Genomic DNA, 27735 nt, shown 5'->3' on the forward strand with positions numbered 1-27735 from the left:
AAAGCTTATCGGCATGCTCACCATGTGGAATGTTTGACACTGAGCCTGAAATTGAAGTCTGAGGTGCTTGTTTTATGAAGTTCAACTTGGCTTGAGTGTCATCCATGAAATAGAATTTGAGATTTTGAGGAGAAGAAATTTGTGAGTGCCGCTTCTCCAGTGATCTCTAGTGACAGATGCCTATGCATGGACAGACAGATGCTTAGGCAGCATTGAGGTTGGGAGTAGGTTCATGTCTTTGGCAAGCTGAATTGACTCTCTGCACCCATTTGAAAAGCTTAGGTTTTTGTTTTATCCTAAAGGTGGAGGCTGAAGATAATGGATGTCTTTGTCAGTGTCTATCAGCCAGATATTCTGAAAGTTGAGACATTACTGTGGAGGTCAGAGAAAGAGCTTTGGAGAAGCTAGGTGGTGGCCCTGGAAACAGGAAAACCTAATTTCAAATCCAGCCTTAGGTGCTTACTAGCTGTGTGACCATGGGCAAGTCACTTAACCCAGATTGCTTTAAAAAAAAAAAAGCACTTCACCAGCACACTTCTAGATGTGAAAGGTTATCCAGTGAACAGAGCCATCCATGAACCCCTTTTGGGAATCATAAAGACTCTTTTTGATGTCTTGGTGCAGCTTTAAATAATTTCTTAAATTATTAAAATATCAATAATATTATTATGTTATAATAATTCTAAAATATTAAGTATTAAAATGTTAAATTGCTTAAAACTGCACAAACACTTTTGGGATGCCCTGTATATTTGTACAGGAAAGCTTCGGTTTGAAAAACTGAAAGAGACCATCCAGTTCAACCCTCTCATTTCACAGATGAGGAAAGTAAGGCTCAGGGAGGTTAAATATATAGCCCAGGGTCTAAGAGGCAGTCAGCAGAAGAGTCAGGATTCAGATCTATATTTTCTGACTCCAAAGGTGGCCATCTATAGTCTAAGGTGGGTGTTTGATGCTTTTTTTTTTTTCAAGTTTTCACTTTTATTAAATTTTGAGTTCCAGACTTTTTTCTCCCTCCCTTCATTCTCGCCTCCTAAAAGAGCATGTAGTCTGACGTAGGCTACACATGTACAATCATAGTAAACATATTTCCACATCAGTCATCTTGTAAAAGAAGAATCAGAACAAAAGAGAAAACCCATGAAAAAGAAGGAAAAAGAAAAGGGAAAATAGTATGCTTTGATCTGCATTCCAACTCCATAGTTCTTTCTCTGGACGTAGATAGCATTTTCCATCATGAGTCATTTGGAGTTGTCTTGGATCCTTGTATGGCTGAAAAGTGCTCAATGTTGTTGTTACTATATACAGTGTTTTCCTGGTTCTGTTCACTCAGCATCAGTTCATGCAAGTCTTTCTAGGTTTTTCTGAAATTCACCAGCTCATCATTTCTTACAGCACAGTGGGATTCCATTGATGCTTCTTACACATAAAAACTCACACCTCTGTCCCCTCGTTCCCATTTCCTGACCAGCCTTCTAGCGTGATACCAGACTAGTCTCCTTCCTGCATCAATCAAAGCCTGTCAGTCCTTTGCTCAGAAATCTTCAGTGACCTGATTGCTTCCTCCACAGGTAGGGGCCACCCTCCTTCCCAAAATTCTCTTGCACTGTTCCTCACTTACAAACTCCAAACTCCAGCTGTACTGAACTGCTCCCCATCTCCCACACACTATGACCACTTTTGTCCTCTTGCCTTGGATTAAACTTGTCCTTTCATCTTCATGTGTGGAATCCTCACCCAGCTTTTGAATCACAGTTCTAATGACACCACTTTCAGGAAGTCTTCCCTGATTCCTCCTATTAATGATGATTTTGCCCTCCCATGATAGGGTTTTAGAGTAATGTTTTCACTCCTTTAATAAATTTACATAGTATTATTGTGCATTGGAAGGCAGTTTTGGCCTAGGTTTTAACCCACTTTGGACACTTACCTTTTATATGTCCCTGGGCTGATCTTTCTCTGCTTCAGTTTCTTTAATCTGTAAAATGGTAAAAATAATAATACTACCTATCTCACAGGGTACTGGGGAGCAGCTAGGTGGTACAGTGCATAGAGAACTGAGCCCGGAGTCAGGAAGACTCATCTTCATGAGTTCAAATCTGACCTCAGACACTTACCAGCTGTGTGATCCTGGGCGAGTCACTTAACCCTCTTTGTCTCCGTTTCCTCATCTGTAACATGAACTGGAGAAGGAAATGGCAAACCATTCCACTATCTTTGCCAAGAAAATCCCAAATGGGATCATGAAGAGTCAGACATAATTGAAAGCTACTGAGCAATAAAACTGCACAGGGTTGTAGTGAGGAAGGATTAAATATTTTCAAAAGATACTACATGTAAAGCACTTTGCAGACCTTTAGCTACATGAAATTTTGGTTACTATTACTAATTATTGCTGTTATTATTATTATAGTTATCTGTATTTTCTTCTACTAGACTATTAACTGCATAAAAGCAGGGATGTTGCTCATCCCCCCCACCCCCAAATCTGTCCTCAGACACTTCCTAGCTGTGTGATCCTAGGCAACTTAACCCTGTTTGCCTCAGTTTCCTCATCTATAAAATGAGCTGGAGAAGGAAATGCCAGACTTCTCCAGTATCTCTGCCAAAAAAAACCCAAATGGGGTCATGAAGTTTTAGACATGACAGAAACAACTGAACAGAAAGGCCAGAGTTGAAGTGTGAGGGATAATATGATTGGTTGGAAATTGGGAATGTGGGGCTAGCAAAAACCTCTTTCTTCCCTCCTGTGACTAAGATGTGTTCATTGTTTGGGTCCACCTGCAAGGCTAGAGATAGTAGATTAGACTTCTTTAGATAACAAACCAGATATCCTTGAAGGATAGCTCATTGGTGAATAGATAGTGGGTCAGATTCTCTGCTGTTCACCTGCATCCCTGAAGGATAACAAATTTCCTTGAAACAAGAAAAGAACAGTGATTAGCAGAACTGGATTTCTAAACTTAACTCATAACAAGCCAGCTGAATTTCTGTACTAAGGTCAGAGACAAAGTACCGTGACTTAGTCACTGATAGGACAAAATCAATTAATTGTAAATAGGATCAATTTTAAAAACCCATCACAGAATCAATCTGATTATTTCATCAGAAAGAATTAAATATTAAAGCTTAGAGTCTTAGAGTTGGCCACTTACTTCCAGCAAGTCAGAGCTATTTAAGCTCATTGTTTCAGCAATTAAGGAAAGATATTTCAAAGTTGGCATTTTAGCAAGACTTTTGATTATTTTGAATTAAGATCTTGAAGTAGATTCCTAATCTGATGTCAGAGAACCAGTGTATGTGATAAGTTCAGAGAGGCTTAGAATTTTTAAATAATTAATTGATTACTAGGAAAGGAATATTTTTGTCTGATAGTAATTGCCGAAGACTGCCCAGTAAAGCTCAGAGGGATTCTGATATAAAATGAGCATCCATTTCAATAAATGTTAGATCCTTGAAGTATCAGATTACATTGTTGGACGAATTCACAGTAGTTGAGCATACCAGAGGGGAACATGATTCTTAAATACTGAGTCTGATATGGGTATGAGCTGGCAATACTCTGCAGTTTGTCCATTAGCACCATGTCTTCTTTAATTGGACACTGTCTGTTGTTCCACCAACAGGCAAAGAGACCGCTGCAATGAAAGCTGACCTCCTGAGAGCCAGGAATATGAAAAGGTATATTAACCAGCTGACTGTAGCAAAGAAACAGTGTGAGAAGAGAATTCGACTTTTGGGAGGTCCTGCTTATGATCAGCAAGAAGATGGAGCCTCAGATGAAGGAGATGGTCCTCAGAGCCAGAAGGTAAAACTTCGATTGGATGCAATTTTTATGTGTTTCCCATTTCACTTTCAGGTGGTTATGAATGCAGATATCCTTTAGATTTGTAATGATTGGCATAGAACACAGAATATAGCAGTTCTGAGGGCCCAAGTTGATTCTAGGCCATCCACATATCTTCTTTGACCCAACTGACAACATTGCCCAGCTTCCCCCACCCTTTTTTTTTTTCTTTTTCTTTTTTTTTTTTTTACTCCTTTTTTAAATTAATTTGTTTTCAGTTTTCTACAATCACTTTTACATATCTTAGATTTTTCCCCCTCTCTCCCCCACCTTTCCCCCTCCCTCTCACCTCCCTCCCATCTCCCTCCCTGAGGCAGCATGCAATCTTATATGGGTTCTACATATGCATTCTTATTAAATACATTTTCACTTTAGTAATGTTGCATAGAAGAATTAAAATGAATGGGAGAAACCTTGAAAACAAAACAAAACATAACACAAGAGAAAATGGTCTGTTTCATTCTATGATCCAATTCCATAGTTCTTCCTCTGGATGTGGAAGGCATTTTGCCTCAAGAGTCCATTGGGAATTTTTTAGGTCCTTAGATTGCTGTGAAGGGCTAAGTCTACCACAAAAATTCCTCACATACTGTGGTTGTTGGTGTGTACAAAGTTCTCCTGTTCTACTCCTTTCACTCAGCATCAGTTCATATAAGTCTTTTCAGGTCTCTCTGAAGTCTTCCTGTTCATCATTTCTTATAGCACAATAATATTCCATTACATTCATATACCACAACTTATTCAACCATTCCCCAATTGATGGGCATCCCTTCAATTTCCAGTTCTTGGCCACCACAAAGAGAGCTGCTATAAATATTTTTGTACATGTGGGACCCTTTCCCATGTTTATGATCTCTTTGGAATATGGTCATAGAAACAATATTGCTGGGTCAGAGGATATGCACATTTTTGTAGCCCTTTGGGCATAGTTCCAAATTGCTCTCCAGAATGGTTGGATCAGCTCACAGCTCCACCAACAATGAATTAGTGTTCCAACTCTCCCACATCTTCTCCAACATTTATCATCTTCCTGTTTTGTCATGTTAGCCATGTGGTACCTCAGAGTTGTTTTGATTTGCATCTCTCTAATCAATAGTGATTTAGAGCATTTTTTCATATGACTATAGATGGCTTTAATTTCTTCCTCTGAAAACTGCCTATTCATATCTTTTAATTATTTATCATTTGGGGAATGGCTTTCCCCTTTCTGGGGAATTAGCAGGCATGGTGAAATTTTATGCATATTTTCCTTTCTCAGTCTCTTTTTGTGGATCATAGACATAAAAATACATCTTCGAGCAGCCCTTACATTGCAGAAGAGGCCCACCCCAGTGGAGACATTCTGATTCTAATAGGTAACGACAGTTTCCTGAGAGCCAAGAATTTGAAAAGATGTATTAACCAGCTGACTGTAACAACAGGTAGTTAAAGAGAAGAGGGCTCTTGGGATATTTGGGTTTTCGGGCTAAAAATGTCAGTTTAAGTCCTTTGGGGCTATACAATTGTAATTGAAAGGGATTATGGACTACACAGTACTTTCACTTTAGGTTCAATGGCATGCACTCAAACAAGCTTAGTAGGCAATTAAGTTTATTCAACAGTACTACAAATAGTGAAAGTTAGCAAGTATAAAATATGATCTAATACATAATAGTTAGGACAGAATAGAGAAAGAGAAGAAATACATCACCAACCAGGTGAGCTTCATCACCTGACACAACTGGGGAGGCTTCGGGAAGGTGGGGGGTGGCAGTCTGCAGGGTCCTGGCTGAGAGAATCAGCAGATGGTGGGCATCCTCACTTCTCAAGCAAGAGACCTCCAAAGATCCCTCTCCCACTCAGTCCCTTTATATGTGTAACTCAAGGGAAAAATGACCATAGAACAAAAGTGGAACTGGACCACAGTTCCAGATATCTATTTTGATATATGTGCTTAAGGATTGGCCAGATCATACACATCCTCCATGAAGGAGTTTTATGACTCTTAAGATAAGGGATCTTTTCACCCTGGCTACTTGGTTCGTTAGTTCTTCCAGTATTTATGTGCTGTTTCCTTTGGCACTCCTGGTTAGCATATCAACTTTAAGTTACATTCCTTATGTCAAGTCATGTGGTGGTCATGCAAGGGGCTAGGGAAAATTTCCTCAGTTTCCCTTACAACAATCTGATGATCTGTGGGTGATCTCACAGACAAGATGCCCATCCTCTTAACTGTTTTTTATCCAGAGTCAAGTTCCTTTTTCTGCCATGTCCATGTGATACATGGTCAGAAGAGTTCACCAAGTGATGCGTGTGTGTTTTTGTTGTTCATGTTGTTGTGGGGTGGAACAAGGATGATCTGAGGTCCTAAACTTTTGTTGTGTCATGGACCCCTTTGGTAGTTGGGTGAAGTCTACAGAACCCTTCTCGGAATGTTTTTAAATATCTGGAATAAAATGTACAAGATTACACAGGAAGCATATCATATTGAAATACTGTTATCAAAGTATTTTAAAATATTCCCTTTCATCTAGAGTAAATGGGAAAACTGAAGAGCTGTTGCTTTTTTTAAAGGATTGTAGAGAATTTCAGCATTTTTGACTTCAAGGACTATCTTTGTTTTTATCTTTGTTTTCCTAACACCTATCACAGTATGTTCCATTTAGTAGATGCTTAATTAATGTTTTGCTGAATGGTGAATGTTGTCGATTTGGCACTGTTCATGGAGCAGGGCTCCATTAGCATAAAGTGCTGGGCCTGGAATCAGGAAGACCTGAGTTCAAATCCAGCCTCAGACACTTACTAGCTATGTGACTCAGGATAAGTTACTTAACCACCATCTGCCTCAGTTTCCTCAACTATACAATGGGGTGTCGAGAGGACCTAATGAGATAGTATTTGTAAAGTTCCTGGCACATTGTAGGTTCTGTATAAATACTTATTCCCTTTCCTTTCCCCTTTTTGTCCTGTCCCTTGGAGTCTGGCAAAGATGGTATTGTAGTTTCAATTTCTAAATAGTTTGCTGTTGAAAAGATCAAAATGTCAATTGATTTGTTTGGGACCCTCAAAGAAAAGTGTTTGGAGCCTTTAATGACGGGCAAAATGATTCTGACAGAGCTCTTAATCTGCTTGTACTTGACCCAGCGGGCTCATCGATTTCTTGAGGGACATATTGACTTGGTCTTAGAAAATCACGTACATAATTTAAAAAGAAAAGAAAATCACATACATTACTAACATTATCTATGCTTTATTATGTTTGTATTAATTTTGTTAAATATTTCCCAGTTACATTTTAATCTGGTTCAGGCCACATTCAGGAGTCTTGTGGACTGCATACAAGCCATTAGTTGCAAGTGCGATATTTCTGGACTAGATAATAGAATCCTAGATTTAGACTTGGAAGGTACTTAAGAGATTATCTACGATTTCTAAGGTTTTCCTAGTTCAAAATTGATGATGCTATGGTCTAGACTGAGCCCATCTCCTTATCTGTAAGATAAAGAGATCTAGGAAAGGGAAATAATTTGTCCAAAGTCACACAAGTGATTGTAACCCAAGTCCTCTGGCCCCATACTATGAGCTCTCTTTACACTATATATAGTCCATTGCCACCATTACATGTTTAACACATGTATGGTAAGTTTTGCATAAGGGAAAACATCCTTGACCACTTTCTCAGGACAATTATGTACCTAGCACCTTGAGAGAGACACCATGGCTTACTGGGTAGAGAACTGGGCTTGAAGCCAAGAAGACCTGGGACCACCTGGGAGATGTACTGACTGTATTGCCCTGAGTCACTCATTTGATCTCACAATGTCCTAAGGTACAGAGATGGTGCTGGTCTGCATCAGTAGACAGAGTTTCCATGTCCAGTCTTATCTCCAATCCCTTCCTTGCTGGATGGACACAGAGAGCTTTAGGCAAAAAGTATAGCTGAATCAATTACTCACTGTAGACCTAGTGCTACTATGAGAAGAATAACTTAGACATTTGAATTTGCTCAAGTGGGTTCATCAACTGAATATGACAGGCAGTACCTTTTCTGGCATGGTATAGTGGAAATTCACTGGTGTAGCAAATAGGAGAACTGGGTTCTAGTCCTATCTATCTCTCCCCATATTAGCTTTATGAACCTTGGTAAGTCATTTCCTATTTGTTCAGCAAGAGCTTCAGCTGATTGTTGTCTTGGGTTGTCTTTCATCTCTAAAGCTGTAATTCTTTTCTGTTATTCCTGAGTGGAGGTTTTATTGTTGGTCTATTATGTTTTTAAAAATGTCATTAGGAAATGTACAGTGTCCAATAGGATGACCTGCACCTTTACTGAGAGTCCATGAAAAACACAGTACGTGCTTTCTAGGAGCTTTTAGGCTTATAGGTTAAAAAAAAGAGAGAGAGATACTATATGAACCCATACCCTTTTAAGCAACTGTGGTTTACTGGGAGTTAATTATCTTTATAAATACAATCCTTTAGCTTTACCTGCTTTTAACCTAGCTTCTTAAAGCTAATCATTTGGTCCCAACTAATGTGAATTCAATTCTCCTTTTTAGAATAATATTTTACCTAAGTAGAAATACAGGAAAGAGATCTAAAGACCCAGTCCTTCTCCCCATCCAAAAACAACTCCCTCTTCTTCTTTCCCTCCAAGAAAAAGATTGAGATCCACACGATATAATGGCATTTCTGTGTGATGTTTTGCTGTTGGATCCTACCAGATATATAAACAGTTCAAGCTTTGAGTCCCCTGTGTTGCCTGAAATGATTTCCTGGAAGCTTTCATCTGACCCCTGTTGGTTGATTTCTTTGAGTCATTTCCTAAATTCTGCTCCACCTTCATGTCATCAGCTCTATTTTTTGTCAGTCTTCTCTTAATGAGTTTGTTCCAGATAAAATGTTTGGTGAAGTCAAGGGGATAGACTTGAGGAAGGGATGGTTCAGGGGGCTAGAGCAAATTCAGATTTCCAAAGCAGAAACAAAAGATTAGTATGATGGCAGTTGGATGTTTAAGGGTATATGTTGCAAAGTAGAGTTTGGGAATCCAATGATTGCTGTAGTCCAGTTTAATGGGAAATTCCATGGTATTCCATGATTTTGTGCTTACTTGGTTGCATGTTGTTGTGTTTGTGCTTTGTTGCTGAAGAAGACCATACCATCAGATGACATGAGTTGCCCTTGACTTTGTTTTGAGTGACGGAGGGCTGTGTAAGGTCACCAGCCTCACTTCTCCTCCAGAGCCATGTGGATGCAGTGACCAGATTTTTACCAGGATGAATGGAGATGGCCCAGAATGCAATGGGAGACCTTGGCCCCTTTAGGCCAAGGGCTATTCAGGTACTCATTTAGGATGAGGTAATATGTGTTCGTCCCTCATTGCCAAAGAGGACCATGCCATCAGAGAAATAATGACATGACTTGCACTTGACTTTTGTTTTGAGTGAGTGAGGGCTATGCAGGTCACCAGCCTTACTTCTCTTCCAGAGCGATCTGAATCCAGTGACCAGATATTCATCAGGATGACTGGAGATGACCCAGGATGAGGCAATTGAGGTTAAGTGACTTGCCCAAGGTCACACAGCTAGTGAGTGTCAAGTGTCTGAGGTGAGATTTGAACTAAGGTCCTCCTGACTCCTGCACTGGTGCTGTATCCACTGCACCACCTAGCTGCCGCAAGGGTGAGGTAATACCCATTCGTTGGATAGGCCTGTTTAAGAAGTAGTCAGGGGATGGCCCCTTTAATGAGGCAAAGAAAAATAAGTACATCAGGCTGGGAGGGAAATATCAACAGTTACTATTGATAATCACTCTTAAGCCAGGAGGATCCAGAAAACAGCCCTGAAGTGGAGCTTGGGCAGGGGCCTAGGGCCGTCCAATTTGTGGGCTTCAGAGTACAATAGGTTTACAGTTTTGGGAAAGGAAAGATAAGGAAAGGGAAAGGAAGGGAAAGGAAGGGAAGGAAGAAATCTAGCCAGTAAACCCCAAATTAATTGGGCATCCTCTGGCCATACAAATTTCCCTTCCTTTGGAGAGGAGAAGGAAGGCATGGGGGTGACAGACAGGAGAGGAGGAGCTGAGTTACCCAGCTACCTGGTTCTCCATTCAGGCAGCTGTGTCTACTCACAGATTGTTGTGTTCATCCTTTGTTGCCATCAGAGGAATGATGACATGACTTGCACTTGACTTTATTTTTTAAGTGAGGCTGGTGACCTTGCCTTTGTTTATGAATGTCACTTGGATAGACTCTTGCCTAGGTGATTGAATTCACAGCAACCTTATCTTCTTTCAGAATAGAATTTAAGCTCTTTGAAGGAATGATAGACTGTTTCATTTTTGTCTTTTTATATCTAGCATCCAGGACAGTGCGTCGGGCATAATAAAAAATAAATGCTTGTTGATTGATTCCAGTGTAGTTTAAACATTAAGTTCCTAGCATGTATATAGCACTGGATTGGTGCTTGGTGAGATGTAAAGTTTGGGTGAGACTTTGTCCATGCACTTGTGGAATTTCTGTTACAGGAGGAAGATAAGGTACAAATGACCGTACTTCAAGATTTCAATGACTCCATGTTGAGTTCATCAAATGGTGTAGTTCAAAGCCTATTGATATTTGTTTATCCTGTCAGATTGTTGTCTATGTCCTCTCATAAATCCTCTATGGGGAAGGGGAGATGGGAAGGGGGTGGAAGGGAAGCACATGAACCTTTCACTCATTGGAATTGGCTCATTGAGGGAATAGCATCCAAATTCAGTTGGGTATAAAAATCTAGCTTACCATATAGGAAATTAGGAGAGAAAGGGGATAAGAGAAAGGGGTGGTGGTGGTACAGGGAGGAAGGTAACAGAAAGGAAGGCAGATTGGGGAAGTAAAAGTCAGAAGCAAAACACTTTTGAGAATGGACAGGATAAAAGGAGAGAGAGAAAATAGGATGGAGGGAAATAAATAGTTTTCAGACAAAGTAATCAAAGTTATCTGTATTCACTTGAAAAAAAAATGTTCTAAGTCACTATTGATTAGAGAAGTTCCAACTGAAGCAACTTTGAGGTACTATCTCACACCTACCAGATTGGCTAACATGACAGAAAAGGAAAATGACAAATGTTGATGGGGATGTGGGAAATTGAGACACAAATGCTAAGTGGTTTATTGATTTATCCATTCTGTGGAGCAATTTGGAACTGTACCTGAAGGACTATAAAGCCACACATACTCTTTGATTCAGCAATACCACTTCTAGATTTGTGTCCCAAAGAGATAAAAAACTAAAAGGAAAAGGACCCATATGTACAAAAATATCTTTTAGTGGTGGCAAAGAATTGTAAATGGAGGAGGTGTCCCATCAATTGGGGAGTGTTATATATTGTTGTGTATGTTTTATTGTATATTGTTGTATATGATTGTGATGGAATATAAGAAATGATGAGCAGGATGCTCAGAAAAATCTGGCAAGACTTATATGAACTGATGCAAAGTGAAATGAGCAGAACCAGGAGAACATTGTATATAGTAACAGCAGTATTGTATGATGATCAGTTGTGAATGATTTCGCTATTTTCAGCAATGCAATGATCCAAGATAATTCTGAAGGACTGAAAAATGTGGTCCATCTCCAAAGAAAGAACTGGTGGAGTCTGAATGCAGATAGAAGCATGCTTTTTCTTGACTTTCTTTATTTTTGGGGGTGGGGAATTTGTGTTTTCTTTCATAACATGACTAGTATGGAAACATGTTTTGCATGACTGCACATGTAGAACCTATATCAAATTGCTTTCCTTCTCAATGGGAGGGTGATGGAAGAGAAGAAGGAAGAAAATTTGGAACTCAAATTTTTAAAAAGAAATGTTAAAAATAGTTTTTACATGTAGTTGGGGAAAAATAAAATATTAAATTTAAAAAGAGAAAAAAATAAATTCTCCATGGAAGATCCATTCAACTTACTAGAGACTTTCTGAGATCTTTTCTCTTTTGTGGGTGAATACCCAAGCTGTCTATCTGTCAGCCCCATACAGATAATTAGAGCATACAATGTTCTATAAATGGATTAGAAAGGTGCCATGCAAAGTAAATATTATTTTAGACCTCAAGGGGGAAAGGTCTGATCAGAGAAGGCTTCTTGGAAGATGTGGTTTAAAATATAGGCACAAGTTCAATAGAAGGAGAGGGAAACAAGTCCAGCTACAATTATTATGTGAGTAGCAAAAGGTGTGTTTAGTGAGTATTCTAATTTGACTGGAGCATAGATTAGGTGAAGGGCATGTACTAGTGCCATATTGTGGAAGGCCTTGAATGCCAGGTAAAGGAGACTGAATGAATGAAAACATTGATTCAATGTTTACTATATCTCAAGCACTGTGGTAAGTACTGGGGATATAAATGCAAAAGTGAAACAATATTTGCCCTCAAGCTCACATTCCATTAGGGGAAGGGGTATTTTGGTCTTCAGTAGAAAGTGGAGACATGGAAGAATTGGTTGACATTCCTTTTCCATTAACAGTGATAGCATTGATTTGATTATGATTTCTAGAACAAAAGATGGAAAGTGGGGTCCAAGAGGAGTGAGGAGTCCATATAAGGTAATAGAATGGAGTGGGAAAAGATGGCTGGAGTGATTGTCTGGTGGGATAGTATGGTCTGATATTGACTGACATGATCAATTTACTCAGGCAAACCACTACTTGGCGTGTTAAGCTGCTGCTCCTTTTCAAGTTTTATTGTCATTTATTGTCATTCCTTGAATACAAACCACATTAAGTCATTCCCAGGCTATCAGAGTTGGCCTGTAGCAATTTCCTGACTACCCCTAAGACAGAAGGTCCCCCTACATTCATGTGGAATGTCTCTGCTGTAAGGCAGAGTACCCATTCCCAGCTGATTTTTATGATCTAAGTTTCAAGACCAACTCTACAGACCATAGTTTGGCTACTCAGAGACAAGGCATTGAAGAGGAAAGTGAACTGTGCCATTCCCTGAAACTTAGTGCCCCATTTCCTGGAAAAATGGCAACCCCATGGAATGGAGAGGTCAAAGTGAGAAAGGAAACAGTAGCTGACACAGACAGGGCAGAAAGAAGGATCTCCTCAGCCTCTGATGTACAGGGGCTATGACCCTGGGCTAGTGACATTTCTCAGTGCTTCAGGAAACTCTTAAGACTATAATTACCGAGCACATTATTAACTTACATTTGCAGGAGTTTCCTCACCTTAATTTCCCTATAGCAGTGAAATCTCCATGAAGCCTTTTTTTTTTAAAGTTTTCAACATTTCGCTTTTATAAGATTTTGAGTTCCAAATTTTTTTCTCCCTCCCTCCCCTCCCCAACATGACATGGAGTCTGACATTGGCTATGCATATACAATCATATTACACATATTTCCACATTGGTCATGTTGTGAAAGAAGAATCAGAAGAAAGGAAAAACCATGAGAAAGAAAAAGAGAGAGAAAATTGTACGCTTTGATCTGCAGTCAAACTTTCTCTGGATGTGGATAGCATTTTCCATCACAACTTTTTTGGAATTGTCTTCATTCATTGTATTGCTGAGAAGAGCAGTCTATCAAAGTTGGTCATCATACAGTATACAATGATCTTCCTGGTTCTTCTCACTTCACTCAGCATCAGTTCATATAGGTCTTTCCAGGTTTTTCTGAAATTCACCTGCTCATCATTTCTTATAGAACAATAGTATGAGGAAACCTTTCTTGATTCCCCCCAATGTTAGTACCCTCCCTTCCAAACAACCCTGTCTTTAACTATCATATATATATTTGTATTTATTCACTTTATGTTATATGTCCATGTGTATTTATTGAATATGAATTGAATATGAAAATGAATAAAAATGATTCATTTTCCACATTTGTATCTTCACTGCTTACCACAGTGGCTGGTACATAGTAAATTCTTAATAAATAATTGCTGATTGATTGCTTGCTTAACAGCAGATAATTAATAAATGCTTGCTGATGGATTGTCCAGCTCTCTGCTAAACACCAGGGATAGAATACAGAAGTTACTCTGCCTGCCTCAGGAAGCTTATATTTAAATATGGGGAGACAACACATATAGGAGACTGGTGGTCAGGGAAGGGAGTGTCTAGGGTAGGTGAATCTTAGGATAGTCAGCTAACATGCCTTTTCCAGCAACAATGGCAGTGTGGTAGTATTGATTTGATTATCGAAACCAGAACAAGAGGTAGAAAGGGGGAGAGATTGGTTGGCAGCGGGGAGGGAGAGAATATGACAGAACAGAGGTGAATGGAATGCGTAAGGTAGCAGAGCAGATGGCAGGATGGCTGACGTGGACAGCAGGATTAATTAGGAGGTCTGCTGAGTTTAATTATAATGGACTCAGCTAACATTTATTTGCCAATCAAGCAGCTCGAAAACTGAGTGGATTAACTCCCCAAAGGGCAGGAGTTGATTGGTTTGCTTATTTTTCTGGTAGCCCAGCCCCAAAACTGGGAAGAAACATGGCAGGATCAGGATGAATGATGAGGTGGCTGTGGTGGGTGGTTGAGTGAAATGGAACACAGCACTGTAGAGTAATAAATTTTTTAAATGACATATTAGCACATTAGAATTTTCAAAGCATATCACATACATTATCACACTGGAGTCTCTCACCAGTCCTAGGATGTATATTGTCAGGTCTCACTAGTCCCATTTATGTAGATGGGATAACTAAGGCTTTGAAGGGTCAAGTGACTTGCCTAGTAAGATAAATAAACATCAGAGGCAAGATTTGAACCCAAGTCTTCCCGACTCTTAGTACAGTTTTCTTTCTGTTACACCATATCTCCCTCTCACAAATTTTAGTCTTGAAGTCTAAAACCTAAGTTTGTGTCCTAGCTGCAACATATACTCCATGTGTGACCTGGGGAAAGCCAATTACCTTGTATTTAGTGACAATATAGTTAGTGCTTCTTTGAATTCCAGTTTTCTCATCTGTAAAATGGATTACAATAAAGATTTATGTATTTTCCAGGGAGATAACAAAGAAAGCTCACATAACACAACTGTCCCCCTTTGCCACAAATAATGATAAGTAATAATACAGTAATAAATAATAAATCTATGTAAAAGTCTGATGCTGAAGGGCAGGTCTAGAGAGGTTCACCATTTCTTAGATGCCAGGGTCTTTGACTGCAGCACCTTGTGAAGCAGGCTTATAAGCATTCATCAATCTTAAGTGGATTGGGTATTGAGGTACATGCCCATGATCTCTGCTCCTGGGGAGACTGAGCATGCTGGATCCCTTGAGCTTGGGAGATGTAGTGAGCAAAAACTCATTGATGTCCATTACCTCTGTGATGACGTAGTCCTGCTCAAGAACAAAGAGCCAGCAACTGTACCAATGTAGTCAGTCTCTAAGGAAAATAGTCCTTAGGACAAAGGGCAAACTAGCCCAGGATGGAAATAGAACAAGTCAAAGTTCCTGTAACAATGGGCAGTGGGGTTGGGTCTGTCCACCACAGTAGATAGAGTGCTGAGCCTAGAGTCCAGAAGAGTTCAAATCCAGCCTTAGAAACTAACCAGCTATGTGGTCTTCGTCACAAGTCGCTTAACCACTGTTTGCCTCAGTTTCTTCCCCTATAAATGGATAATAATAGCACTTACTTCCCAGGGTTGTTCTGAGGATCAAATGAGATCATATTTGTAAAGAACTTAGCACAGTGCCTGGCATACAGTAGGTGATACATAAATGCTATGATGATGGTGTTTATGTTTATGAGTGGCTACTTTACTGCCACCCTAGGCAAAAGAGAGAGACCCAATTTAAAAAATCTTAATGCTGTATATAAATGAACTCCTATAAACAATAAGAGGAGAGAGGAGTAAAATGAATAATTGAAGTTGCCAAACCATCAAAATTACATCATTCAGAAGCTTTACTGTCGCCATTAACTTCAATCCAAGAGTCAAGCGCCTCTTCCTCCATCCCACCCCCCAGTTTGTTTTGGAGATTAATTTTCTTCGGTCTTCCTTCCCTTACTGACATGTTCTTAGCTCAGATGCTGAATTACTCAGTAAAACAGAAGTGGGGAAAGCAGAAGCTTGAATAATTCATCAACTAGATCAATTAGAAGTTTTATTTTTCTTGAGTAAGTGAGGTGGGCAATTCTTTTAGCTAAAGAATGATAGTGATGGAGAGCCTAGGTTGGGATTTCATTGGTACTCCCAAGATACTCCTCCCTGTGACGTGGGAGTATATACCAACATCTGTGAGATCACAGGTTTATCAAACTACCCCAAAAGCCTGTTCATGATTATTTACACATAAGGAGAGGATAAGAGGCATGAGAAATAAAAAAAAAAATGGCTTTGTCACTTAAGGTTGGTAGAAGCTGAGACAAAATTTTTTTAAAATGCAGTTTATCAAATTCAACAAATATTTATTAAATGCCAGCCATAGGTATTGTACTACAGTCATTAAACACAACTGTGTTCATTGTACTAGATATTGGGGGTTCTAGAAGTTTTGTTGTGATTGTTCAGTCTTTTCAATAGTGTCCCAAATCTTTGTGACCTTATTTGGGGTTTTCTTGGCAGAGATGCAGGGGTGGTTTACCATTTCCTTCTCCAGTTCATTTTACAGAGGAAGAAACTGAGGCAAACAGGGTTAAGTGACTTGTCCAGGGTCACACAGCTAGTCAGTATCTGAGGCTGAATTTGAACTCAATTCTTCCTGACTCCAGACTCAGTGCTCTATCCACTGTGCCACGTAACTGTCATTTTGAGAGTACAGACACAAAAATTAAATGGATAATGCTCTTAAGGAACTTGCATTTTCTTGGGGGGGAGGATATAGTATAAAGGGAGAGACCACTAAATCCTGGGAATGGGAGGCTTTCTATAGAATGGAGTTGAATATATATTTGTGTGTGTGTATGTGTGTGTGTGTGTGTGTGTGTGTGTGTGTGTGTGTCTAGATAGATCTAGATATGTACCTAGATCTATCTTGATATCTATCTATCTATAGGCAGATATCTATATATAATGGAGTTGAAACTTAAAGGATGATAAGGTGAGGAAGGAGAGCATCCCAGACATGGGTCACAGCTTAGTCAAAGTCAAAAAGGTGGGAAATGGAGTACAGAGCTATAACAACAGCTAACGGGCCAGTTTTACTGTAACATAAAGTCACCAAAGAAGAGTAATGTAAAATAATGGCAGAAAGATAAGTGAGGAATCAGATTTTGGAGAGCTTCGATATTCAGGCTAAGAAATTGTTGGTTTTTAATCTAGAAGTCATAGGGAGCCCCTGAAGATTTTTGAACAGTGGAGTAACATGGTCAAGCCTGTGTTTTAGGAATATTAATAATGTGGATGGAAATAAGAAATACAGGTAATGGGGTATAGAAAGTTATCTGGCCCTACAGGACAAAAGAGAAGATGGGGACAAGGGAAGGGAGGGTGGTTAGAAGAGAGGGCAGATCGGTGATAGGGGCAATTAGAATGCTCGGCGTTTTGGGGTGGGGGGAGGGGAGAAATGGGGAGAAAATTAGGGACCCAAAATTTTGTGAAAATGAATGTTAAAAGTTAAATAAATAAATTTAGTTAATAAAAGAAATACACAGCTGAAAAAAAATAATGTGGATGCTTTGTGGAAGGTTAGAGATGTATTATCAGGCAAGAGCTCACTTAATTGGCAGTGGTTTAAAACAGTTGATTATATCCATTCTGTCATCTCATAATTGCCTTCAGGAAGATCACATTGGAAGTATTTTAAGATGATTTGTTAGCTGCTATAATATTAACAAAACAATTGTCAAACATGTATCCGTTTATGTCATTGACTTGGTACTCTGTAGACAAAATAAGCCTTTCCCTTCTTCCTAGTTCAGATATGGCATTGGAGATGTGAGGATTTATCTGAGAGATTTCTTCTAATAAATTGATCCATAATAAACTACATTTGTTTTCTCATAATTTACTAGTTTTCCCTTGTGTTTGTTTGTGGAATATCCTCAGTGAAATAGTTCACTTTTTATTCATCTCTGGGCGCCATAAAAGAAAGACTAACTTCATTTAGGAAGCAGTATGGTACAGAGGAAAGAATTCAGATGTAGCCAGAAGCCCTGGTTTCAAATGTTGCCTATGATACTTACTTAAACTTGTGTGATCTTGGGTAAATCAGTTGACTTCTTTTCCTCAGTTTCCTCATCTGTAAAATGAGGGGTTTTGACTAGGTGGCTTCTGAGGTCCCTTCTGACTCAAGATCTAATATCCTACTTAAAATAAAAATCATTCATCATACATATTCAACAAACTTTGCTAAGCAAATGTTTAGAGACACAAAGTGAGATTTAGCACAGATTTGCTTTTATGTGGCTTATACTCATGTTAGGGAAAGATGTTCCCAAAGAGCTGGTGATACAAGAGGGATGGAGATATGAGCAGAGAATATTGTCAGATGAAGTGACATGGGAAATCTGAGGAAGGATCAGGGGAGAAGGTCAGGTCACAGGGATTGTGGTGGCAAAGAACTGGAAATTGCAAGGATCCCTGTCAGCTGGGGGAATGACCGCAAAGGGTGTGGTGTATGGTTGTGATGGAATGCTAATATGCTATAAGAAATGTAGAGTTTAATGATCTTAGGAGATCTTTAAAGATCTTCATGGAAAGGCTTGCAAAAAATGATGAAGAAACAAATGAGCCGGACCAAGAGAATTTTGTATACAGGAACAACAATATTGTTTTAAGAGCGATTGTGAGCAATTAAGTCATTCTATTATACATACACAAATGAAAAATAAAGGACATGAAGAAAGATATTATCTGCATCCAGAAAAAGAATTGATAAATAGAAGTATGTATAGAATAATTTTACGTATACGTAACTATTTTGTCTAATGGTGGCCATCTCTAGGACAGGTGGGGAAAAGTTTTTCATGGTAATTTTGTTTTAGATTTGGAGGAAATAGTAAATTGTATATGATAGATTTGCAGTTTCATGTATGTCATCATTTTTATTGAAAATAAAATAATTTTTTAAAAAAGCATATTTATTCCACTTTAGTTATGAAAAATTAGGACAAATCCAGCTTGAATATTCACTACTTTTTCACCAAACTTAGAGAATTGACCACAATATATTTGCTTTGTCATGTATGTGATTGTACATGGGTCACTTTGAGATCTTGTTTGCTGAACAAAGCATGGGTTAAGTGGGGACACTGGAAGTAGAAGGAAGATAGGATTATGCATTCACGGCTCAGCTCTTGACTTTTCCTTACCAACAGATTCTTCAGTTCGAGGATATTTTGGCAAATCCATCCTATCGAGAACATTTTCGAATATATATGGAAAGAATGGACAAGAGAGCTCTGATTAGCTTTTGGGAGTCAGTAGAATATCTGAAAAATGCTAACAAGGTAATTACTGGAAGTGGTAACTTCTCTTTGGTAGCAGTTTGAGTGTTATTAATATCCTCTCATGTTTCCTAGAGAAGATTTATTTAAAACACTGAAACATCATACATCGAATCTAAAATTCCTAGAGTTAAAGGGACCCTGATTTAATTCTTACCTGAAGCATACATATACTACTACTGTATAATTTCTGACAAGCTGTCACCCAGCCTTTGCTTGGTGACATTCAGTGACAGGGAACTCATTATCTTCCAAGTCAATCCATTTCATCTTAGGACAGCCCTGATTATAGCAAAATTCTTTCTTATGTAGAGTTTTCCCCCTGCTTGTATTTTTTTTTTTTACCTATATCCACCTGATTTTACCTTTTAAGGACAAGTGGAATTAATCTATCCTTTCTTACATGAAAACCCTTTGAAAACCCAAAGAGCTATGCTGCCTCCCCCTTGTCTTTTTTCTAATCTAAACATCTTCAGTTCCTTCTAACAGTCTGGCAGCTAGGTTGTTGTATTGTGTTTGTCCGTTTTCAAAGAGGACCATGACATCAGGGAAATGATGACATGACTAGCAGTTGACTTTGATTTGAATAAGGCAGGGCTATGCAAGGTCACCAGCCAGTGGAGTGGATCGAGTACCCTGCCTTGGCTCCAGGTAGACCTGAGTTCTATTCTGACCTCAGAATGGCCTAGCTATGTGACCCTGGGCAAGTCACTTAACTATTTGTCTAGTTTTCCCATCTATCATATGGTGATAACAAGCCTGCTAGTGTTGTTGTGAGAGTAAAAATAAGACAAGATTTGTAAAGTATCATACTGTATAAAGAGTAGTTATTATTTTAATGCTAGAGTTTGAAATCCCTTGAGTATCTAGCCTGGATACATGCCAGCTTGTCCTAATTAACACAAGAGGTGATTAAATAAAGGGAGCTAGGTAGTGCAGTGGATAGAGTGCTGGAACTGGAATCAGGAAGACCCAAATTCACGTCCTACCTCATACACTTACTAGTTGTGTGACATCAAGCAAGTCACATAACCTCTTTCAGTTACAGTTATCTATGAAATGGGGATAGCAATGGCATCTATCTTCCAGGACAGTTTTAATGACAAAATGAGATAACATTCATAAGTTGCTTTACAATCCTTAATTGTTGTTCAGTGTCCTGACTCTTCACGACCCTATTTGGAGTTTTCTTGGCAAAGATACTGGAGTGGTATGTCATTTCCTTCTCCAGCTTATTATGAGAAAACTGAACAAGCAAACAGGGGAAAGTGACTTGCCCAGGGTCACCCAGCTCGTAAGTATCTGAGCTCAGATTTGAAGCAGGTCTTCCTAACTCCAGGCCAGGTAATCTATCCATTGCACTACTAGCTGCTCCTGAAGTATGACATAAATGCTAGTCACCGTTCGTCACTGTCATTATCTGACCTGAGCAGAGTAAAATGGTGCCATGATCTCCCATTAGTGTAGATAATAACTGGATAATATACTAGAGTATAGATAATACTCTATACTTCTATTAATGCTGACCGTGATTGAATACTAATGGCTACCACATTACAATGAAGACTCATTGTGCCTATTATCTATTTAAATAACCAGACTACTTTAAAATAGGAAATCTTAATCTAATTAAAATTTTTTATTAAGAAGCTAATTCTAACTCAGTTATATATATTTTTAAATTATATGTGAGGTGAATAACTTCCCTCCAAGTGATTTCTGGCCAGTTCCAAAAATCTAATGACAAGCAGGCTAGTTAAGAAACTGGAAGCTACGGCAAATGAATCTCTGATGAAGAAATAGGGAAGTTTAGTCTGAAAAAGAAATGTCTTTTTAAAGGCTCACTATCTCAGTCTTTAAGCTTCTAGGAGGCCGCCATGTGAAAGAGAGATTAGTTTGACTTTTTTCTACCCTAGAGCACAGACTCTGGAGCTATGAGTGAGAGTTACAGCGAAGCAGATTATGAAGGAAAACCTCCTAACAATTAAAGTTACCTTAAGTAGGTCTGGGCTGCCTCAATAGATAATGAGCTCCCCTGCCCCTTCCCAAAAAATAATAAAAGTTAAACATAAATAATTTTTAAGAGGTTGGTGAGTTCCCCTCAGAAAAAAGTTAAAAATAACTGAATGAATAAATAAACAAGCACAGGTACAGGAAGTCTTGTGAATGACAATGGACAACCTCCTTCTAAGAGGATTTCTGTTTTATTATGGCTAGGTCTATCCCAAGGGTCTTTTATTTGGGTTCTGTAAATTTGTTTTTAGAATATTTTGAGAATTCTATTTCAATATAATTGGCTTTCTTTGTAATATTACATATTTTATCTTCTGCAATTAAAGCATTATTCTGAGAAGTGTTTGACCACCGTTTGGCCAGGCTGCTAAATGGGTCCAGGGTTCAAAAAAGCTTTAGAATTCTGGGCTTCTTTCAGCGCTGAGATCTACAACCATTCTGAATTTTCAAAAGAACACTCCTCAGGCTCTGAAGACAATTCTCAGCTGTTCAGCACTAGTATGATGTTTTCATTAGCACTGTACAAGGTCATTTTGGATGGCACATTTGGATGTAAAAATGATAGTGTATTTGTAAAAATAGTAGACATAACTCCACATGCATCCTTGCCACATATGAGTGAGCATTCAGAGAATTTCTTCTTCTTTTTCACTGTTCTCCAGTGCTTAATTGAATATCCCTGAGAATATCAGTATTATGTTCACACACACACACGTACACACACACACACACACACACACACACACACACAGTTACAGTCTTAAAAGTAGAGACGAGTGGTATGTCGAATTAATGTTAAATAATAGGACACGGTTATCCTGAAATGTCTCTTGTTTTCATTTTATTAAGTTATTTAATAAAAAAAAAATCATCTTCTCTTTTCTAAGTCATTTAACCTCTTCTAAGCTTCAGTAGTTTCATTTGTAAAACTGAGCTAGTGATTGCTGACCTCTCTGAATTATTGTGACAAAGTTCCTTAAAGTTGAACATGCTATAGAAATGGGTTGTCATTATTTATAATTATTATAATTTGAGAGGGACTCATGATTTCATTGGCAGAGAAAATTCCTGATTAAGAAATTCCCTTTACCAATGCAGAGTGGTAGCTGTTTTATGATTTATAGTCTTAGAAAATCATCTGGGACACTGAGAGATTAAATGAGTTGTCTGGGATCACACAAGTGGCATTGCCAGGGACAAGACTTGAATCCAGATTTTTCTAACTCTGAGGTCAGCTCTATAGTGTCAAAAATCACTATTATCATCATCATCATTTTTTATCTTTATTTACTGAGCATTATCCTTTTTTTTAAATGCAAGAGACTTAAAGGAAATAATTTGGCTTTAATGACTTTAATTTCTTTTCTCTTGACTTCATCTTCCTGTTTGCTTATTTACAGAGTGAAATACCACAGTTAGTTGGTGAAATTTATCAGAATTTCTTCGTGGAAAGCAGGGAGATATCTGTGGAAAAGTCACTTTACAAAGAAATCCAGCAAAGCCTCGTAGGAAATAAAGGCATTGAGGTGTTCTATAAAATTCAGGGAGAGGTTTATGAGAGCCTAAAGGACAGGTATTATCCATCATTTATTGTCAGTGACCTATATGAGAGATTGATCAAGAAAGAAGAAGAGAAAAGTGTTTCACAATTGATTTCTGATAAGGATGAAGCAGTAAGTATCGCATTTTATCTTTCTGCCCTCTTCTGCAATGAATGTGCCACGACTGCAGATCCTATACAGGCCAAATTTTCAGTCTGTCATGCAGTCAGTAAACATGCATTAAGCACCTACTGCTATGTGCCAGGCTTTGTTCTAAGTGCTGTGGATACAAAGAAAGTCAAAAGACAGTCTCTGCTCTCAAGTAACTCACAGGCTAAGAGAAGAGACAACTAGAACAAACACTGAAGTACAAACGAGCTATATTCAAGATAAACTAGAGATTACCACCGAGGGAAGACACTAGAATGAAGAAAGGTTTTCTGTAGAAGATAGGATTTTAACTGAGATCTCAGGGAAGCCTGGAGAGCGATTCAAGAGGAAAACATTCTAGACATTGGGATAGCTGTGGAGTCTGGAGATGGAGGGTCTTGTTTGGAAAAGCATGAGGAAGTCAGTCTTATTGGATTGCCCAATATATGGGAGAGGAAGATGACAGAAAAGGTGGGAGAGGGCCAGGTCATGGAGGTCTTTGAATGCTTGTGAGAGTGCCCGGCATATTTGTTATTGTTCGTTCTTTCTCAGTCATGTCCTACTCTTTGTGACCCCATTTTGAGTTTCTTGGCAAAGACACTGGAGTGGTTTGCCATTTCCTTCTCCAGCTCATTTGAGAGATGAAGAAAGTTAGGCAAAGAGGGTTAAGTGACTTGCCCAGGGTCACACAGCTAGTAAATATCTGAGGCCAGATTTGACCTTAGGAAGATGAATCTTCCTCACTCCAGGCCTGGCTCTCTATCCATGACTCCACTTAGTTATCTTGCCTGGCACATGGAAGGTGCTTAATAAATGCTTCTTGAACCTATGGCATGCAAACTATAGGGAAGTAAGCATGACTTCAATTCTGGGCAAAATGCTAGAACATAAAATTAAAAGACATCTTGAAAGAGAAATATTCATCACCAAGAATCAGGATGATTTCATCAAGAATCTATCATATCAAAGTAATTGGTCTTTTATTTTCTGCCCTTCTGGAAAAGGTGAAGAATGAGGAGGTAAACAACAGCTCTGGATGAATTCACAACTTGTTGAATGACCAGATTCACATAATCACTAATGCCCTTATGTCAGCTTGGACAGGGGTCTCTAGTAGAGTGCCAGAGGGATCTATGCTAGTATCCTTTTATTCAGCATTTTTATGAGTGACTTGGATGAAGCCACAGGCATCATGATAATCAAATTTGTAGATAATACAAAACTAACAGGAGGAACTTCTTTGTTTGATGGGTATATCAGTATCCAAAAAACTTCTCAATAGGCTAGAATGATGGATTGAATCTAAGATGAAATTGAATAGAAATAACTATATCAAGTCTTGGACTTGGGATCCAGAAATCAGTATCACAAGTTCACAATGTGCGAGGGTGCGGGGGAGGGATGGGATGGGTAAGGCATGACTAGGAGGAAATTTATGTGAAAATGATTTGGACAACAAACTTAATATGAGTCAGTTGTGGAACATGGCAGTTCATAAACTAATCCTGGGTTTCATTAAAGGTCCAGAACACTTTCCTCACAGTACTCTTCCCTGGCTAGTGTTGCATTCCATTCTGATGCCACATTTTAGGAAGGACCATTGAAAAGGCGAAACAGTATTCCTAGGGTGACAATAAAATGGTGAAGGAGCTTGACCCCATGCCATATGAAGATGTGAGAACAATTAGCCTAGAAAAGATTACAAGGAGGAGAGGGCATGGCTGTCTTTGAATCTTTGAAAGGTTGTCTTGTAGAAGAGGAACTTGGCATCTTCTGCTTGGTGCTGGAGGGCAGAACCAGAATTAATCAGAAATTACAGAGCCAGTTTAGGCTCCATTTATGAAAATATCTTGATAAAAATTAGAGTTGACCAAAAAAAAAAATGGCATTGGTTTTTCATGGAGTTAGTGTGTCCCCTCTCTTGGGAGATCTTCAGGAGAAGGCTGGATATTGTAGAAGAGATCTCCACTCAGGTAGAAAGTAGATGAGAGGACCTCTCAAATCTGGATTTTGGGATTCCATGGGGGGAAAAATATGCTAACATAGAGCTTTAAGATTACAAAGTCTTTTGCTCACAACAACCCCACAAGGTTGGTATGTGCAGAAGTCAGGGCTCAGAGACTTGCTTTGGTTTACCCATGGTCACACAGCTAGTAAATGTCAGGGCTGGGATTTAAACATAGGTCCCTCTGGCTCCAGACCCTTTGCACTGTATCAAATGCAGCAATCAAGCCATAGCTAGAGTCAGACAATCACAAAAGTCTGTCTAGGCAGCTTTGCCCTGGGCTCTGCTGTGTATCATTAGTCCTAAGTCAGGTTTATATGAAGTTTCCAAATCTACCAGATGAGCAGGCATTACTGAGAGAAACAGAATTATGCCTCTGTCAGTGCAGGACTTATTCCAAATGTCTACCTGCTAATTTGGTTGTAAAATGCCCCACTAATCAGTTGCAAACTACATGTTATTAACATACAATTTAGCAGAGTCATTCGGGAAGAGCTCTTACTGCAGGAGATTTGGGAATTTTATTTAAAATTATAACAGTTCCCATGATGTTTCTCTCAGGAAGATGGCAGTTCTCTGTATTCTCATATCAAACATGAGTCATAGAAAATTTCTGTTTAGTTAGTAAGAGGGTCCACTCGAGGAGCCTTCCAGCCCACTGGTTCCATCCCTAGCAAGGCTTCCTTGCTTTAAACCTTAGAGAAGTAGACAATATCATGGCAAGTCCTATGAGTAATTACTCTCCCATCCCTTCAGGCCAAGATTCAATATTTACATCTTTTATGAGACTGCGAATACCAGTCTTTGGACTCTGAAGCATTTCTCACCCTCAGAGAAGAAAAACATTTTGCTGACACTGTCTGTATTGTCGTGCCATAGTACTAATGACTGAGCATTTGGAGTAATGTTGGTAGATAATCCTGGAATAGATCTGCCATATTAATTAAACAACATGGCGGACTGGAATTGAAAACTCTAATGACTTCTTTTCTAGAGCCAAGGAGGTGAAGTTGGGGAGGAAAACATGGAGGAATCCAATGATCAGATCAATGAGCAAGCCAGTTATGCTGTGAACAAACTACGAGAATTAAACGAGAAACTGGATTATAAAAAGCAAGCTCTACACTCTATTCAGAACGCACCCAAACCTGATAAGAAGGTACATGGTTTAGTTGTCAATTTCATCTTTAGAATTCCCAGCTCTTTTGGTAGCTAAGCTAAAGCTGATAGCTTGTGCAAACAGGAAGCCTTTCCTAACTTCTGCTAATGAGTAGGATCTGGAGTTCCTCCCTCCCAGGGTTGTTGGATATATTCATATGTATGTGTATATATGTATACATATATACACACACACATATATATATACATGCATATTATATATCTGTGTATATACAATATATGTTTAAATGCACAAAATGTTTTGATCTTAAATTTCTAAATAACGATGAGCTGCTATTATTGTCAGCTATTGATATCAATCAACTAGCATTTATTATGTCTCGATTGCATAGCAGGCACTGGAAACAAAGGCAAAAATGAGAAAGTGCCTGCCTTCAAAGACCTTACAGTCTAGTAAGGGAGGGGTGAACATATTGTGTATATACGATACAGAGGTGTCCCAAAAGTCTTAGTGTAGTTTTAATTAGTTACTTAGTGTAACACTTTAACTAATTTTTCAGTCACTTAAAACTTTAAAGCTTTACGCTGTTAATAATTTAAAACTGTACTACTACTTTTGGGACACACTATGTTTACATGTTGTCTACCCGGTTAAATGTAAACTCCTTGAGGGCAGAGATGGATAAACTTTTGTCTTTGCATCCCCAGTGCCTAACATAGTGCCTAGTGCACAGTAGGCACTTAATAAAATATTTGTTGATTGACTGATATCAGTAGCTGACAATAATGGCTTTTCTTTACATTCCATTGTGAGGTTTGTAAACTCCTTTGCATTTATTATCTTATCTGATTCTCACAACAGTCCTATAGAGTTGCCATTCTGGGTACTAGTATCACATTTTACAGATGAAGAATACATTCACATATCTAGTGAGCCAACAGATGTGGAATTCAAACCCAAGTCTAAACATTGTCTCATTCCATTTAAAAAAAATATTTTAAAGGTGATCAATTTCTCATATCTGTTTTGTTTGAGACTCTTGAAGACTTCATTTTTATGTCATTATATTTTATACTTTTCTTATTTCTCAGATAGGTTAACTTGTATTCATATATATATATATCATATAAATGAGATAATATTTGTAAAGCATTTTGCCAACCTTGAAGTGCCACATAAATGCTAGTGATTGTTTATACGAAGTCTTTCTAGTCAGGAGGAGCTTTTTACACATTGTCTCATTTGATGATATTTTATCTGTGTGTTCTTGTCATAAACTCTCATCCTCTTTCTGCAGAGAGGGTGAACTGTTTTCTGCCTCACCTAAATTATCTCTTGGTTCTAAGTTGGGTACCATTTCTTCCTTCTCATAGCTTGAGTTACCACTTGATGTGCCACCTAGAATCATCACATTAAGATTTGCAAAGTACAATTCCTCACAACAATCCAGCGAGGAAGATAGTATAAATTATCATCCTTATTATACAGAGGAAGAAACTGAGAGAGCTAAATTTGCTTGTCCACAGTAAGTGATTGATCCAAGACTAGAATTTAGGGTTTCTGAATACAAGATCAGTGCTTTTTCTCCTTATACCGTGCTGATTTTCTGGAAAGAAATGACTTTGTTAGAAGCTTATGAAGTTTTAAAGATTAAGAATTAATCAGCAGGCAGACCTCTCCCACACCAAAGATAAGCCATGTGATCCAGGA

At 38.6% G+C, this 27735-nt stretch overlaps 1 protein-coding gene across 2 annotated transcripts in view; it reads left to right on the forward strand.

Moving 5' to 3' along the window:
* Window positions 1-27735, forward strand: part of SNX25 (sorting nexin 25) — a 247905-nt gene that overhangs the window by 170929 nt on the left and 49241 nt on the right. For both annotated transcript variants that reach the window (XM_072624146.1, XM_072624147.1), the window contains 4 exons: window positions 3627-3808; window positions 19068-19199; window positions 22610-22882; window positions 25900-26064. In XM_072624146.1, the coding sequence (XP_072480247.1) occupies window positions 3627-3808; window positions 19068-19199; window positions 22610-22882; window positions 25900-26064 (752 nt within the window). The remainder of the gene's footprint in view (window positions 1-3626; window positions 3809-19067; window positions 19200-22609; window positions 22883-25899; window positions 26065-27735) is intronic.

Source organism: Notamacropus eugenii, chromosome 7 (assembly GCF_028372415.1).
Source record: "Notamacropus eugenii isolate mMacEug1 chromosome 7, mMacEug1.pri_v2, whole genome shotgun sequence".
Lineage (NCBI taxonomy): Eukaryota > Metazoa > Chordata > Mammalia > Diprotodontia > Macropodidae > Notamacropus > Notamacropus eugenii.